The sequence below is a fragment of the Patella vulgata genome, chromosome 2 (genome assembly GCF_932274485.2).
Source record: "Patella vulgata chromosome 2, xgPatVulg1.2, whole genome shotgun sequence".
Lineage (NCBI taxonomy): Eukaryota > Metazoa > Mollusca > Gastropoda > Patellidae > Patella > Patella vulgata.
In genome coordinates, this window is record NC_065880.2 from 24030190 (window position 1) to 24048503 (window position 18314).

Genomic DNA, 18314 nt, shown 5'->3' on the forward strand with positions numbered 1-18314 from the left:
AAGCCTTTGATGGATTCCATGACCTTTAATAAACTAATCATTGCATAGGGGAACACACAAAAGTATGTCAACATACTTTGGTCATTTTGAGACTTTTCTTTGGAAACCTGCAATGCTGAGGAGGAGAATTCAGGCTGACAGCAACTTTTTTGCCTACCCAAATGGCAAGGGTTTTTTTTGCACTCCAGATGTGTACACAGGTGGACTGTTTTTTGGGGTTTTTTTAACCACTAGTCATCACTTTCGTTGTCATGCCTGCAGATGCTATCCCTGATATTCTAATCATGTCCATTGCCCTTGACTCAACTGTACATGTACACAAGATAAAGCATTGCATGAAGACATTCCTATTAAAGGGTGCTTGTCTTGCACCTTTCATATTTAACTGGTCACCATTAGCCTTTATGTAATATTTGATTATTTCTCTTACAGATATATTGCAGATTGTCAGATTTCACAAGCATGCAGCTCTTTTGTTGAAGCTCACGGAAAGGAAATTATAGATAAAAAATTGTGTCGTAATTTTACAATACATTTAGTGAACATGTTTGACTTTAGTCTCATCAAGCCAGAAAATGTACAAAGATGTGTTAGTCAGTTAGAAATGATGAAAGAAGAGCTAGAAATGAAATCCTCGTGACATTTTAAAAAAAAAAAAGTTACCATAGTGATCAAATAATGTGTAATAATCTTAAAGAGATGGTTTTGTCTTAAAGTGTTGTTTGGGAGTGAGGCATGACTTGATTTTGTTCCTGATAATTTATACAGATGCACATTTTTATATACTGCTCACTGTAAGAATATACTTCTCATATCCTCACCAGTATTTGTGTACATTGTTGATTGATCCTTCCATATTGAGTTCCTATTTAGATTAAGGGATTCGTTTTAGAGTTGCCATTGACCAAATTACAAGTTTTATTGTCAAATTATTCAGTGTTTAAGGATATTTAGATATAAATGTTATGTTTTTTCTGTAATTATTCTATGAATCCAAGGGCAGCTTTGCAAAAGTTAAATAACATTTGGAAACATAATTGATTTAAAACATTATTGCAGCGAAGAAGAAAAGAGGAATTGCCTTAATATTACTATATTTTCAAAATTGTTTACATTGTATTTAAAGACAATTTACATTTAGAAATTACCTGGAAGAAGGAAAGTTGTGAATTTAGGGATATTGGGTTTTTCCACTCAATAAATTTACCATTGTACATTCTGTGTGTTTACATATTTGGCATTTCATCATAATTGTTCTCACCAAGGTTGTTATTCAAGGTATTAATATCACCGATCATATTTAATGTTTTATTGTTAATTATTTTGATAAGGTCACATGTACCAGATGTGTCTATAATAAACATTATTACCTGTATGTAATCTTTATCTTACAGGTAAATAAATACAAATTTCATTTTAGTAAAATTTATATATGCAGAATTGTAAATGCTTAGAAAATTAAGTTTAGCATTTGAATAAGGTATAATTGTAGGGTTTCAAAAATAGAGAAACAGATTCATAGATATTTTAGATTTCCTTTATTTGGTTACATAGGTTAATACATGCCTGTAGATCTCAATACATACTTCATGCTCTATGAATCCTCGGCAGATCCACAAATGTACTGAATTATAAAAAGAAATGTAATGGTGTAGGTTAAAACTGATCAGCTTTCGATTCGCTGGATCCTTGTCCGATTTTGCACAGAACATGTAGAATGTAAGCTTATTGTACATGGGTAAAACTATTTATTTTAATAAAGTTAAAATATGGACTAAATAATGTTTTATATTTATTATAGATGTGCATTATAGAAGATATGTCACGCTTATTATATAAACTGTCTGTTAGTAGTATCTTGCACACAAAACCTATTAATATTTGTTTACCTTGTAGCAATAAGATAAAAAAAATTGTATATAACTTGTTAATTATTATTCTTTCAAATTGATTATTATGTAAATGTTCCCTTATTATTGACCAATATCATTGTATTTCAAATTTTGACATCATTCAAATGGCAACAAATCGCAGCATTCGGTTATGGCTGAAACGTGTTGTGTTAAGACCAAATTACATCAGGGAATTTAAAACATAGCCATTACTAGTTTTGTACAAATTTTTTTATATCCTTTGTATTATATTATTATAAAGGCAATCTCATCATTTTGTAAACTGTATATAATCAGATATATAATATTTTGACATTGTTTGAAGTTATATACTTATCGTTATTTGTTTTATCATGCTTAGAATTATTGTCTTGAATAAATATGGTTTTAGAATTGACTTTTTTTTTTGTCTTCATAAAAACTCTTCCCTAGAGCCTGACCAACTGTGGCTTCCAGATCAACATTAGAACAAATAATGAATGGAATGAACTGTGCTAAGAATCTGTAATTGCATATCACCAGATGAGACAAAAAATGCCATTTTATTGGCCAGACTCCATTATATAAGGCCCTGCTCCTCCATGCAAGTTTTCAAAAATGCTTTTCTTCTGCCTTGAACAGATCAGTCATTAAATCTGATCCAAGATATTTTCTAGTGAAAGATTAGAGTTCTTTGGTATGGACTCTTGTTCTATTTTCAACCACTGAAAACTTTAGATGTGATTTCCCATAACTCCTGCAATCAAAATAAAACAAAAGTACAGTAATGGACTTTTTCTCATATTTTCGTTGATTTGTATTTTACAACCATTGAGCATTATTAAATAGATGGCATAATATATCAATCGGTCTTTGGTTCTTTCTTATTTTGTCTGGCTGCAACACTTGTCATTGGATTTCAACCAACTGTTGCTGATATCCAGAATTGTTCAAAACATGGTAATGGGTAATGGAATGTAATCATTACATTTTTTAAGTAATGGCCATGTAATGAGTAATGGAAGATTTCAAAAGTAATGAGTAATGGAAATGTAATTAATTACATTCCAAAAATCATGTAATGGTCAATTACATTTCAATTACTTTTCAATTACATTTTATGGCACATATAAATATAATATTTCCAATATGACAAGCCTCAAATTTTATAGCACCAAAGAAATAATTAAGTGTATCTGACACAAATCCAATTCATTATATTTTTTAAAAAAGATTTAAATTAGATTTAACAAATTATAAGAAGAATAAGAAGGCATTAAACATTTTCTTTTATGTAGGACCCTTTTTTAAGACATGTAACATAAAAAAAGGATTTCTGAAATGATGTATATTGTAATCAAAGATTAGTACTAATTTACAGCCAATCACTCAATCAATCAATCAAACAGTTAGATTAAAAGACAATAAATAGTCTTACTACACTTTAATCTTAATCTCTAGGTAACAAGTGACAAACCAAACAATGACCTTCAAGTATCTCATCATTTTATGGTTACTTAAAACTAATATATATAATTTGTTTTAGTATCTACTGAATAATTTACCAGTTATTATACAATATATTATAGACAAACTATTTGGGTTGATTAAAAGAATTTTAAATTACTTAAAAGAAAATACAGTTAATTAACTATTCTTTTGATTCATTTTTCAAGTCATACAGTGAAAATGTCAGTTTTTAACACCACTGCCCATCACTATAAAATCTGCCTTGATGTTATAGTTGCTAGAAATGACAATTCATAAACAAATATCTTTTAAGTGAAACAAAGACTATTTTGAGTTTGATTTTGTAGGCGCTTCATGGCAGAAAAATAAGGTTGTCTTTTTAATTTCTATGAAAAATGTTTTTTATTTATATAGTCATAAAGTAATGGGTAATGGTAATTAATTACTTTCAATGTAATGGGTAATGGTAATTAATTACATTGCTAAAAATGAGAAAGTAATTGTAATGATTACATTTAAATGGTAATGTAATTAATTACATTGGCAATGTAATGGCCCCAGCCCTGGTTCAAAAGCACTTGGCTCCATAGACGTTGGGCAGCAACAACTTACCAGTTCTTTTACTCTGTGGTAGTCAAAGTACTGTGGAAAGTCACAGGGTATTTGAGAATGTTCTATAAGAAGGTTGGATTCATGACGATCTACAAGACGTTTTAAACATTGTTTAAAATGGGAATAAGCTGGGCTTACTACATCCAAATCTTCCAAAGTAAATACCAGTCTGAAAATAATAAATGTACCAAAAATATAATAATCCCTACTTATAAGTCTAAATTTGACATTGTGGGAGGTTGCTCTATAAACCTTGAAATAATCCTAATAATAAATATTCATTCACAATATGAGGGATTAACAAAGTAAATTTAAGATAAACTGCATGAACAACAATATTATCTAAGCTGTACAACAATAATAATATTGTTTAAACCAAACTAGATTAAAAATAACTTTACTTAAACTGAACAAGATCAATCGTTTCAAACTTACAAGAACAATAATATTATTTAACCTGTACAATAAAAATATTATTCAACCAATAATAATATTATTCAAACTGAACTATCTTGTTTAAACCTTACAAGAACAATGATATTGTTTAAACCTTACAAGAACAATATTGTTTAAACGTTACCTTTTTTCTAAAGCTATATAGACTGTTTTAGGTACTTTCTGTAAAATGATTTCTATGGTAGTGAAGAAAGCTTCCGTTAAATCAATGTCATAAATCACTGGGAAAATAAATTTATTACATTCAACCAATGGTAATAATATCATAAGAGAGAAATTGAGATCGACATCTATACAACCCTATCTAGGTCATTTTAACACTAACACTTCTTATATTTTTATTTCAATAATTTACTTTTGTGCCAGAATGTTTTAAACTTTGAGGAAAGTGGAAGTACAGAGTGAAATGGTTAGAAAGTTGATCCTACTTCCCCCATACATGAAATGGGATATAAGGTCTTACTTTGAAGAAGAGCTTACGCCAAGCAATGACTCTTCCTTGAATTCTAAGTGTCAAGGGTTCCTTTTAAAATTATTTAACAATATTATCTATAGTCATAGGTTATACATAATATGCGAAGATTGCATGAAAATTCTTTATAATTTTACATAATAATATTAGTTTATAAAAATAATTAATAATTGTACCTTCAGCAGCAAACACAAAGTTTATTTTCTCCAGCTCTTCAGAAGTAAATGTATAAATACCATTTTCTTTACCTAAAATAAAATTATTTTATATTTCTGGTCATTGTACTGCATTCATTCTTAATATTAAACAACTATCAGCAGATAAATTTCTACCTCCTATATAGTATATGTCTCAGGTTAATTAATGGAGATGGTCCACCTATTTCACTATTCTAATAGCTACTAGAATCGATCTATCATCTGTAATCTGATTGCAAATTCCCCGCAATCTACACAAAAAGTTCTTTAAAGACTGCCAAATATGAGCCCTATATCTTCTCTAGAAAGGTAAGATACCTGAAACTCAAGTAAATTATTGATACAAATTTTCTTTCGAAAACTTATGGGCAACTCATAAAACTCAAATGCCTGTATCTCAGTCAATTTTCAAGCTACAGATAACAAATTTTGCAGTTTCTAGTTTTTACATGTACAATAACATTTTTTCCAGATTTTTTCAAGGGGGTTGATTTACCACCCCTGGCCCACTTGACATGGAATGATTCTATAAACTGATGGAATCAAAACGAGCATTGTCAATTGCAAAGGGTAAAAAAACACAAAAACAGTTCATTTTGACACACTAAAACAACAAATTTGACCCATTCACTAAAACATTTCAGCTTCGAAACATCATTAGCCTGGTTGGTGCAACAAAGTAAGACTCTACATCCCATTTCACTTCATTTACAAAAAACATTATTGAACAAAGTATACAATGGCTGAATAATAATTATATTTCTCATTCCTACCACATTTGATCCAATCGATTTCTCTTACTTCTACAGAATGGCCACCATTTCTCAATAAATGGGCATTCACTTCAACATTGGTTCTTGCTATATCCAAAACATCATTTCCTGTATCTAAATTATCAAAAACCAAAAAAAAAAAAAAATTAAAATTATCTCTCAATCTCATCAACATCATTAAAACTAAATCCCACTGGCCCACCCACCCTAGAACAGTAACCCTACCTAGATGAGAAAAAAAATTGGGGGGAAGTCTCAAATAAATGTTCATTTTACCTGTAGAATAAACTTTATCAGCAAATATAGCAGACAAAATACTGGTTAATCCAACACCAGCACCTAAATCAAGAATAGTCTGATTTTTCCAGCTTAGATTACCATGCAGAATAAAATCACACATTAACAAACATCCATTCCAAACCTGTTATAAACAAAAGATCAGCAATCATTACATTTTCTTACACATACTGAATATTTTCAATACAGGTCATTTAGATATTATCCTAAATATATAATGTGAGAAGATTTTGGGACCATCTTGTTGTTCTTGGGGGCGGCTCTGTCAATTGACATGACACTTCGCATGTTTGTTGCTTGGACAAATGTGCATTTATTGATGTCGCGATTCCAAGATGGCGTGAGAGAGAAATGGGGTTTAACATCGCGTAAGGGTCTTTAGCAGTGGGAGGAAACCAGAGGACCTGGAGAAAACCAACAAAGCTGGACAGGCGACCATACTCCTTGTCAAATGCAAGATGGGAATCAAAACCACGCCACTTGACTCAATGACAGACCAAGATGGCATAGATAGAGGACATTATGCTTGGTTCCTAGTCCACAGTACCTTCGTACTTGTTTAAGATAAATAGCTCTGTATTACAAACCTGCAGACCTACATCTTTTAATTCTGTCTCGAGACCATGATCTGAAAAATAGTTTTACATACAAGCACATTTATCAGTGTAGAATAAACTGGAATGAGGTTGTACGTCTTGCGTCAAAACAATATTTTGGTCAATTTGAAACTAATATATTATTATGGTCATTGTCAATTCAATGGTTACTAATGCAATTGCAATGTGCAGAGGGGGAGGGAGAGGGAGGGAGAGAGAGAGAGAGCGAGAAAATATTGGGGAGAATATGGTTATAGATTCACCTTGTGCACGTCAGGATCAATTCCAATGAAAATAAAATAGATCTGAACTTACAGATAGTAATGACCTCTCTTTGATCAGTCAAGTTATCAACAGGTTTTCTCCGAACAATAAAATCACCATCCGCATCTTTACAATTAATTGGTTCTTTACCTATCAAAACCAAGAATATCATAATATTCACAAATATAGGCCTATTCATTTTTATCAATTCTTGATACCACACTTTATGAATATTTTACTAACTGGTTAATTATTTCTTCACATTTTAACATTACACTGATTTAAATATGGAAAATAAATACTGGTAGTAAATTATACCTTTAGAAATAACACCCACATCATCTACATCATTCTCAGGAAGCTTGAATAGAAATCTAGAAACTGCAATTTAAAGAAGACATATATACAGTAGTCAGACAGGAAATCATAATCGGATGATTGGGCGCGAAGCTATTTTATAACTTCATACATTAATTAATAAGGACCTCTAATATACCATGCTATTTACTGATATGTTATCCTAAGAAATCCAGCGGGAATCACTCAGTTTCCCCGTGCAAACTCATTTTGTTTATCACTTGATGAATGAAGAACCATAAATACAAACTAAAGATCAATGAAATAATAGTTTAAATCAAACAATATGTCTGACTCAAATAAAACAAGACATAAAAAATCAATGATGAATATGACGATTATTATGTTCATACAAAAAAAAAGAAACACATAAGCGAATATTTAATGAATTAAGTGAATAGAAGACATGTCTTTAAATGACATTTAAAATTGACGTCTTCTCGTATTATCAGCATGCATTTCTTTGTTTCGTTGTGGTGGGGTTGGATGGCCGAATGGTTAGCATTTGCGCGCTGTATCATACGGTCTGTCATTGAGTCAACTGGCAGAGTTTCGATTCCCCGGTTGTACGTGACAAGGAGTAGGGTCGCCTGTCCAACCTTGTGGGTTTTCTCCAGGTCCTGTGGTTTCCTCCCACTGCTAAAGACCGCTGGGCGCAAGCAAATTATTGTCATAAAAATTGAACCATGTGTTAGTCCCAAAATGACCTGTTTGTGTCGATCAAGTGGACGCTAAACCCCATTTCCTATAGGCCATGACCTATAACGTTGCAGCTGCGGGAGCAATTCACACCCGGCATTTTAAAACAAAATTGACAATAGTTTTAATCAAAACAACTATTGATTATTGTTATTTATAATATTTCTACAACACCCAACTACAATTAAGCATATAATCCTACCTGAAACGGGTACAAATCGTTGTTTTTAAAATCGAGGCGTTAAGCCGATACTAAGACCGCCATCTTTTTAAACGATACGCTGTCATCATGAAGGCGGGGCTAAATATAAGGCTTTTATAACAGCCAATCAAAAGGACAATCGAAAGCACAGTAACTATGAATGGATTTCGATGGCGGTGAAATGTCAGACAAAAACAACGCTTCATTAATTTAAACGCAAATATTTGGAGTTAGGCGACAGTTGTGCCACTACATTGGCTCTGTAAGTTTAAAGGAGCTAAATCGCTAACATTTGGGACCTAGAAATTGAGAAAAGTGGAATACTGTAATATGAATGTATATAAACTGATTTACATTCAATGGTTTCCGTTTTTACTCCAATTTAAAATCAGTTATGTTCAGTGAAATAAGCCAGCAGTCTCAATCTAGTGCAAATTCTTAGCGTCTGGTTATTCCTGTCTACATACGGCTTTTGATTTGGTGCAATGTGTCTAGCCTCGTCCCTCGAGTCTCTTGTTACAACTGGGGCTGAAGCGCATTATGGTACACGATTCGTGTACCAATGGTAAAATGTTTATTTTGTCTTACATATTGGATATCAAAAGCCCATCTTTTTCCGGTAAGATCACAACATCAATGTTGATTTAATTTGACAAATAAATCGTGTTTTCAATGTTGAAGATTTTGGATGATATCGAGTTAGAGACTTAGCTACTTTAATTAATCATAATATCATAAACTTGTTTATTTTAAAGATGTTACATGCATTAATAAAGAAATTGAGTTTGCCACTTGGAACTAAAGGCATCCAATCGTAGCTAAAAACAAACACACCAGTATATCTCAACGTTTTTAGCTACGTTCTCGTAGCTAGGTTTCAGATATTTCATATTTCAATACCGGTAATTCAAATGGTCACATCTAGGGATTATCTGAGCTTCTAGGTATTGCTAGATATCTGATAGATTATAAATAACCTTCAGGCATTGTTACCTGCATTTACTTTTACATGACAATTATCTGTTATTTGGTATTGTGCATAAATATGTACATCAGACAAAACTTTGGTTTCTTCTTCTGCCATTGGAAGAGAGGTAACTCTATTTAATATATACAAGGGAGACAACTTCTCTCGACAGGCATTAGGATGGAGACTAATAATTGTCTCACCATTAAATTCAATTTTATATTTAGGGCATTTCTTGGGCAATTGGCATTTTTTGCTAAAATATCTTATTTCTCACGGCTTAATCCACACTAATGTGTACTGAGATTGATTATTTAATATTTCACTAAAGTCATGATGCATCATTTTAGCACTATAGAAGCAGTTGCAAACTACAATATTGTGAAAGATGAATAAGAATATCAGTCCAAAATGGTTCAATTCTGTTCATTATTTTATTGATTTATGCTGATTGCTATGCAATAAGCTTGCGGGCATTTTGTTGACCACACAAAAATTTATTGATAGGCCTTTTTTAAATCTGATTGAATCCAAGCCCGGACATTATCTAGCGTTTTTATTTTGATTTTGTTTCTTAAAGGGACAATAACACTCTTGCTGGCTTGGCAGCTCCAGTAAATAAATATTAGCCTTATTCTAAGTATTAGATGTTTAAGTGTCCTACCTGTTGTGTAAATTATCCATTACATCCTATTTTACTTGTCCAGAGGGTTCGAAAATATTTTTAAATCCAAGTCACATTTGAAAAGGTTTACGTTAGGCTTTTCAAATCATTTAGTTGAATTTTTCCAATTTTTTAAATTAGGTGTGTTAAGATGAAATTTGTATCATCAATTAATTGTAATACTGTAAAATAGTACAATTTGTTGACCAGAATAAAGATTGGGACATATTATTCAGTTACAACAAGAGTGGTATTGAGCCTTTAACCAAATGTTAAATAATCAATCTGAGTACATATATGACTGGATTAAGCCATGAGGATTTTGATATTTTAGCAAAAATTGCAAATAGCCCATCAAAATACCAACACTAGATAACCTCCCAGCTTGGATTCAGACTTAAATTACTTACCTTTGTTCATATCACTTATACAATGTTCAAATAACTGTAAGGTTACTTCTCTATCATCATTTGTAAATCAAAATAATTAGATTACTGAACTATAAAAATAAATGAAGCTATGACCAAGGAATAGTGTCCAGTTGTTCGGATGGTAGCCTACACATTGCCGTGCATGTAAACAACCCTTGATGGTTAGGTTTCAATAAAGGGTAAGTGGAAATGCTGATGTTCAGGCAAAATTTCTCCTCATAGCACACTACATGACAATTGCCCATCTTCATTTGTCCGGTTAGTGCAGAAAGGTAAGACATTAAATTAAACACCATTTCATTATGGCCTGTCTTCAACCAGTAAAATGGCATCTTTTAGAAGCATTAAAGATATCAGAGACATACTGGAGGTTAGTAAACATTAAAGACTGCATAATCTTACGTGTCTGCATATAATATTAACAAAAAGTAGTGTTGTCTGCCCACAATTATAAAAAATGAGTTATTTTAAAATATCACTCCTCCCAGCTTTTGAATTTTTGACAATAAAACTTATTTTCTAAGGAGATAGTAACATAATTACAGTCCCAATTTTCAAAGGAATATGTCTTTAATTGGAGGATCATATAAAGCTAGAGACACTCTGTTTCTCCAGGTAACATTTTCGTGAGACAAACATTGTAAAAATGTATAGTGAAGTTCTTGTGAATGAAATTACATGTGGTCCCCAATCCCATCACATTTTCATTAATGTTCAAGGCTTCTGTAAACAAATAAAACTGGTATATTAAACAAATAAGATGCTGAAACTGATTTCTAACAACTTCCAAGATATATGTATTAAATGGAACTTTTATTAAAATGTAACAATGTCTCCTCTTCCTCAAAGACAACAAATCTTTCCAAAATAATTAAACTGCAGACTGCATGGTGTTAAGGCATGCTGGATACCTTAACTGTATAAGCCAACATTTTTGTATACACTAATATACTAATAGCCCCAATCACAATAACTGATACAAATCTTTGCATACGGATATTGATTCAATCATTTATAATCTTTTTTTTAAATCTAATACATGTTTAAAAAATATTTTAACTCCAGTGTATACAGAGTCAGTCAATACAGTAAAGGTAGGAGGATGTATGTCGTAATACCTTTAAACTGCAAAGATGAAACCATATATAGCCTTTGTAACAATATTAGTACATCCATATATATGTTCATATACTTGTATAAATCTTTTAAAAGTAAGCTATCTCACAAACATCGTGAAATTTTTAACAGTTTTTAAACATATAATAATGTAAGCTTTAATATGTAACATATGAATTATCCCATCGGAATTAAAAAGTTTCAATGTTTGCCATGAGTAACGTAGGCTATAACAATATGTCACTTCAAATAAAGCATGTAAATGATTCAGTCATTAATAGAAACAACACCACCAGAATTCACATTAAATTTTGATGGATCAAATGGCTGTCCTTTAAATGGAGAACCTTCTGCATCCCAGGCTTGCTTCATCATGTCATAAGTTTTCTACAAAGAAAAATGATAAACGGTATTAGATTTAACTGAATTTCTAGAATTATACACAACTTTTTTTTTCAAAATAGTAAATAATGGTGGATCAATCTCAAATGATTTCATATACCAGAAAATCAGTTTCTTTACTTACAGATAATTGGTTAATACTAAAGTACATGTATAAGCAGAAGGATGCAATGGGATCTTACAAAAGCCGGAGGTTGTCATATGAGAGACTTTGAACTCCTTGCAAAGAAATTTTGTGACAGTTGGATCTCTCAACAGGATATCAGTCCAAAAGTTGTTCAATTCCATTACAAAATATGACGAATTGAACTTTTTGCGACATTCATCATCTTCTGCACACAATATAAACCAGTAGCACCACCTACATGTATAAGGTGATTCTTTTATATACAATTTAATCCCAGTTGGAAGATTATATACTGTTGATATTTTGGTTTTGTTTTCTTAATTAAATGTTAAAATATCATTAACAGTACATTTTATTCAGGATTAAGCAGCGGATAATTAGGTATTGCCCAAAAAATGCAAATCACAAACAGCAGCTTTTATAATATGTTAGTATTTTACCTGTTCATGTGATTGCGGTAATCCAAGTCGTTTCTGTTGTTCATTGAACATCATTTCACCTATTTTAGCTTGGGCTTCATCATCTAATTCTGTCATGGGTCGACTACAATCTATTTTTCTCACATTTATTTTAGGTTCATTCACAAATAATCCCTCCCACCACCTTTCTTGTTTTTTTTCTAGATTGATCTAAAAATAGCCAAAACAAAAACAGTTTTAAGATCTAGTATTTTAACATTAATGAAAGTAAAAAAAAAACATGTATCTATTTATTTAGAACATCATCGCAATTCTTTTCTTTCAGGGGGTGGGGGTGGGGGCTACATAGGAATACTATCATGCGCTGTGTCAGAAATAGACTGCAATTTGAAACTGGTGTGGTCACTGGGACTAGACGAACGCATGAATTACATTTACCAGGTGACGTTTGGATATTGTACATGCACAAATCGATTTTGTTTTTCCAATCAATAGATATTGTACATGGTTGGAACGATCAAGACTTCCAAATGACTTTAAACAGTTTGCTTGTTGAACCACCAGATGGCCTCAACAACCTAAATGAATCTAATGAAACCTACATGCACATGTTCTCCTGGTACTAAACTCCATATAGACTCTTCTTTATGAATCTCCCAAGTTAAATCATTATCAACAACAATCTGTATATCACCATTGCAATCTTTATAACCAACTTTTAAATGTTTTTTATCTGTAACTACATGCACTTGATTACCTTTACAAATCGTCTTTGGAACCTAAAATGGAGTAAATGATATTGAAATTGAATGGTTATCAATAGTCTTGATCATTCTGGCCTGTTAATCAGCCAGAAGAATGGTCTGCAGACTGGTTTAGGGATTAATTTCAAACCAAGGGCATGTAACTTATTTTACACTAAAAATATCTGTGTGATGACTACTTGTAGTTTACCTTTTCAGTCTATTTTTTATTTATGTTTAAATGGTTATAACTTTTTAAATAAAACCCAACCGTTTATTTAGTGACTGTACTTACATTGACTCTAACGTCAACATCAGTAATACTCTGAGACCATGAATAATTCTCTCGAACAGCACCATTATAACTTTCTGGGTTAGCCTGAAATATCTGCTGTTGTCTGTAAATATACATAATTAATACTCATGATTTCTTCAAAGTTTCAATGAATTTGATAACTCTTTGACCCAACATCTTCATACAAATCTTATAACATGCACTGCAAGAGACATGTATGGCAAACATGTGAGCAGATATACCATATCTTGAACTACTGGTAGAAAGAAAAGGATTTTACCTGATAACTTCAGGATCATCTTCTTCATTTGTGTCTGAACATTTTTCATTTTCAGTTTTAGATTGTGAAGGAACATTTTCAGATTTAGATTGTGAAGGAACATTTTCAGATTTAGATTGTGTAGGAACATTTTCCGATGATGTTTTTGATTCAGACTGAACAATTTCTTGTTGGTTTATTTCAGTTTTCATGTCAATGTCTGTATCTAATGATGAAGTAGCTGGATTTTCTACTGTAGTACTTTTGACTGTTGTTTCTTTTTCTGATTCAGATGTGGCAGCAGGTTTATCTATGAAATAAAAGTAAATTTTCAAAATCACAGACATCTCATTTTTTTAAAAACGATTTAAGCTACAATTCATTTTGAATCCCTGTTAAAGGTAACTACATGTACTATATTATTATGTTGTAAAGTCACTCAGTGGTGTTTACAGGTATCATGCATGATGCTGGGTGTGCTTCTGGTCAATTATTAGGGAAGTTCACATAAATAACAATCTGTACAAATGAAATATGGTTAAAAAATTAAGATGACTTCGTTAACATTATACTGTAGGTCTACCTTTTTTTTCTTTTTTGGATACGTTTTTCCTTTTCTCTCTTTCTGCAGCTAACTTTTCATAATGTTTATGTGCCTGAAAATTAACATAAACAATAATTATATGTTGATTGCACTCATTCTTATATAAAATCATTTTAAAAATACAATACTACATACATGTATAACCAAGCCGGGACAGAATGCACCTGTCACAGAATTTGTCAGACACAAATTATCACACGTTTTTATAACAGTATATACGTTGTGTGATAATTTATGTCTGACAAATGTCCACACTTGCATTATAACAGAATATTTTAGGGTAACTTACGGGAGGATGGCACAGATTAGTGGCTGACCAAACTGAGGGGACCCACTGACACCTGAAAAACTGCAACCTGATTTCCAGTGAAACAATATCAAGAAAATATTTAGCTACCGGTACCTGTAAAAGTAGTTTAACTTGTGCACCAGGAGGAAATCCCATTTTATCCTTTTCTGATGTCATCGTAATATAGAAATCTGTCCTGTAATGTACAACGTAGATGAAATAATTTTAATGCATGATATATATCATCCAGCTTTTGCAGAGAAATTGTGACTTGAAGTTTTGAGGCGACTGTTATGGAGTCGCAAAAAAAAAAACACAGCGTACTTGAGCCTGGTTCGGGTTTGTTTTCATGTTTAGCATACATCCAAATTGGCATAAACCCTATAATAACTAAAAGTGGAGTTTGTCTTTTTAACAGCTAACATTTTCAGTCATTAAATGGTCCCAGATAGTTTACAATTATGACCGGAGAGTAGAAATGGAAAATAGTGACATTATTTAAGATATTTGGATTCTGTTATCTATTCTGCACATATTTTAAATGTGCCCCTTGCTCTGTAAAAGTGCTATAAACCAATCACGCTCAATGTATACATGTATATACATGCACCATCGATCAATCCTCCTTGCTCATTGACTCTCAGTAGGACAGGAAACAAGTTAAGGCTGCTGGTGATTGACTGATGGTGGCTGGTTTCCAATTTTCTCTGATTTCGATTTTAAAAAGTGTGCAGTATTTTTAGAGATTTTTTATTTTATTTCGTGATCCAACATTCAATCCAATTCCACCAGGCTCGGAATAAATGAGGTCTGATCTGACCAGGCTGCAGATGGGAGCCCTAATGTTAAAGGGGCTCCTAATTAAATTAGTTCTAAAATAATGATTTATGATTTGATTTATTATGTTGTGCCAAATAAATCTATCTATCAACCATATACTGACATACAAATTGCATTTGTGTGTGTGACCAGAATATGAAAGTTTTTTTTACTGTTGATGCAAAGGCTCCAGTGACATTTTAAGCCAAGGGCACAATGCATGATTAATCTACAGATAGTTCCAGATTAGAATTCACAGCCGAATTAACATTTCCACAATATTCAGAATCAATTAATCTGTCTTGGTTTTATTTATTTCGTTAAACGAATTTAGGAAAAAGAAAAAAAATCAGAAATCGCAACACGGGCGACAGCAACGTTTTTAGCTGTAAGCATACTCAAGGCCAATACGCTAACCTTTACCACGAAACCCTATTGACATCATTTCTTTCACCAGTTACTTCCTGGGTCAAGCTTAAATCAAACTTTTTACAACTGTGCCACGGCCGGTTTCTAAATCGGTAGCACGTCATTTCGGTCCCACGTCAATAAAAGCTGAAAAATTCTATGTATGTATTTGTAATAACTGTTTTTCCTTTCGTTTTTGGTTGAGGCCGAAGACAGACCATTCACAATAATAAAGAAATTAAACATTGTTACTTGTGTTTTATTTATCCCATACAGACCTTGTACACTTGAACTTTTATTTCTTTCGTTTTAGGTGAGGCCGAAGACAGACCATTCACAATAAACATTGTTAGTTGTGTTTTATTTATCACATACAGACCTTACGCACTTGAACTTGAAGTAAAACCAATATTTCTTGATCGGCGATTATTGTATTTAATTTGAGTAAGTTTAGATTATTGACGATAATTGGTCAATTGATTAGCAATTCTTAAAGCCGTTAAGAAATGATTGAGAAATAAAAACAACGCTAGTTTCCTTTTGTTGATTAGTGAAACCAAGCCGAGATTATTTAATCTCTACTTAATTGATTGGCGTTTGTTGTATTTAATCTGAGTAAGTTTAGATTATTGACGATAATTGATCAATTGATTGAGAAATAAAAACACTGCTACCTTCCGTTTGGTTGATTAGTGAAACCAAGCCGAGATTATTTAATCTCTATTTAATTGATTGGAGATTGTTGTATTTAATCTAGTGATTAATATTATATTATTTGAGACGGTTTATAATGAAAAGGGTGATGTACATGTATTCAATTATCTCAGGAAACTAACGACTCTCCCCTTCCTGCCAGAAGAACATATAGTAGACATGTTTACGTATCTACGAGAAAGGTGTCCAGAACAGTCAAAACCAATCTTTGAGTATGTTCTATACCCGAGTTCGAAACGTCACCTACCCGAGTCCAAAATGTCAAGGACATACATGTAATTTTTGAAGTCTGAAATGACGTAAGTTCGAAAAGACGCGGGACCGAAATGACATGTAATCTCTAAATCTTGATCATCTTCTCATTCTTAGGGTTGTGTCAGTTAACTCTTAAGAACAGAGAGAGAGAGAAATGGGCTTTAACGTCCACTTGACACAAACTAGATCATTTTGGGGACTAAAATGGTTCAATTTTATTTCAATAATTTGCTTCTGTGTAGGGGTCTTTAGCAGTGGAGGGAAACCAGAAAGAAAACCCACGAGGTTGGACAGCTGACCCTATTCCTTGTCACGTACAACCAGGGAATTGATACCACGCTTTTAATAATAGAATCGAATGAAACTTTACAGGTACCTGTTGTACGGAATACCAGTCCCTTTTGATGTTTTTTTTTCTGTACATGTGTAGTAGGTCTTTTAGTTCTTGATTGTTGCTAACTACATGTATGTTCATGTTAAAATCTTCAGGACTTAATCATAATCCCTCAACCAAGTGTCAATGTAAGATATATGTCATGGTTCAGATTTATACCTCTGAAACCCAGCCAAATTTCCTCCACAGCAAAGCTTCTCAATGACTGCTAAGCAGGTTACAAATTGTTTAGGACAATTTATTTGCTTTTCGATGATAGTTAAAATGTTTTTGGCAGTGTAAATGCATCACAATCATTCATAATGGATATGTATAGTGGCTAGCTGATAACGCTATAACCACTGCTCTGCAGTACACCTTAATTATGACAGGGGCTAATCACAATATCAATCAATAATAATCGTCTGACAGTGAACAGAGCCATTGATGAATGTACTTTAAACTTCTATATAAACGTCTGTAACTACTGTAAGTATTCCAACCAAGTTTCAGAATCAGCAGTGCCAGCAAGCCAAAATTATTGTGTTTTCATTTTTGTAAACCATAAGATTGAGATTATGTGTAATCTTTCAACAGAAATGAACTTATAAAATCTAAAAAGATTATCACCTGCGAAAAAGAAAGCCAAACATGACTTGTAAAAAACTTGATATATTTCCCTCATTCTGTAAAATTCCAAGGAGAGCGCTATCATACTTGTCATCCATTCCAGCCATGTTGTTTACTGACGGAAAAAAACGGAGATGACGTCAACGGTTTTCCCCAGTAGTCTTGATTAACATTATTAGGAAAACTGAGTCGACCCTAAGTCCAAAACAAATAGTCAGTCGAATAAACCGGTCGATGGCTTATTAAAATTTTGGAATCGTTTGTAATCTGTATAAGTTAAAGAAAAAACGCACTAATTCCAATATCTTTTATCATTGTTTTTGTTTATTTTTTACGTCCCCTCATGTTCAAATTTGATTGTTCAAATTAAAACTTTAAGGTGTTATCTTAGTTATTGCCACCGCGGCTTAATAAAGTCATGCTTGACTTTTTCCCTCATCCCCATATGCCCCCATCTTTTAAGTGCACGCCAATGTGTACACGGGACCTCGGTTTTTCGTCCCATCCGAACGACTAGACATCTGTCCTTGTCC

At 32.4% G+C, this 18314-nt stretch overlaps 2 protein-coding genes across 3 annotated transcripts in view; one reads left to right on the forward strand and one right to left on the reverse strand.

Annotated features, from left to right (window-relative positions):
• The window catches only part of LOC126809794 (polycomb protein SUZ12), a 25910-nt gene extending 23621 nt beyond the window's left edge, over positions 1 to 2289 (forward strand). The window contains exon 15 of the mRNA XM_050534572.2: positions 433 to 2289. Coding sequence (XP_050390529.2) covers positions 433 to 640 — 208 coding nt within the window. The 3' untranslated portion in view covers positions 641 to 2289. The remainder of the gene's footprint in view (positions 1 to 432) is intronic.
• LOC126809795 (methyltransferase-like protein 22) lies at positions 2106 to 17939 on the reverse strand. 2 transcript variants are annotated; one of them, XR_007674951.2, is made up of 13 exons: positions 17782 to 17939; positions 14697 to 14778; positions 14273 to 14345; positions 13711 to 13999; positions 13431 to 13533; positions 12995 to 13171; positions 12414 to 12602; positions 9260 to 11831; positions 7327 to 7389; positions 7060 to 7158; positions 6736 to 6776; positions 6128 to 6272; positions 5849 to 5965 (listed from the first exon to the last, which is right to left on the reverse strand). XR_007674951.2 is itself a non-coding variant. In XM_050534573.2 (10 exons), the coding sequence occupies exons 1-10, from the start codon at positions 9348 to 9350 to the stop codon at positions 2590 to 2592; spliced, it is 930 nt and encodes a 309-aa protein (XP_050390530.2). In that variant the 5' UTR covers positions 9351 to 10018; the 3' UTR covers positions 2106 to 2589. The 2 variants fall into 2 exon arrangements, 1 of the variants encoding a protein (XP_050390530.2); XM_050534573.2 differs by lacking the exons at positions 12414 to 12602; positions 12995 to 13171; positions 13431 to 13533; ... (2 more) ...; positions 14697 to 14778; positions 17782 to 17939 and adding exons at positions 2106 to 2628; positions 3954 to 4122; positions 4534 to 4630; positions 5058 to 5129 and having other exon boundaries at positions 5852 to 5965; positions 9260 to 10018.
• Between the last annotated feature and the right edge of the window lie 375 nt (positions 17940 to 18314).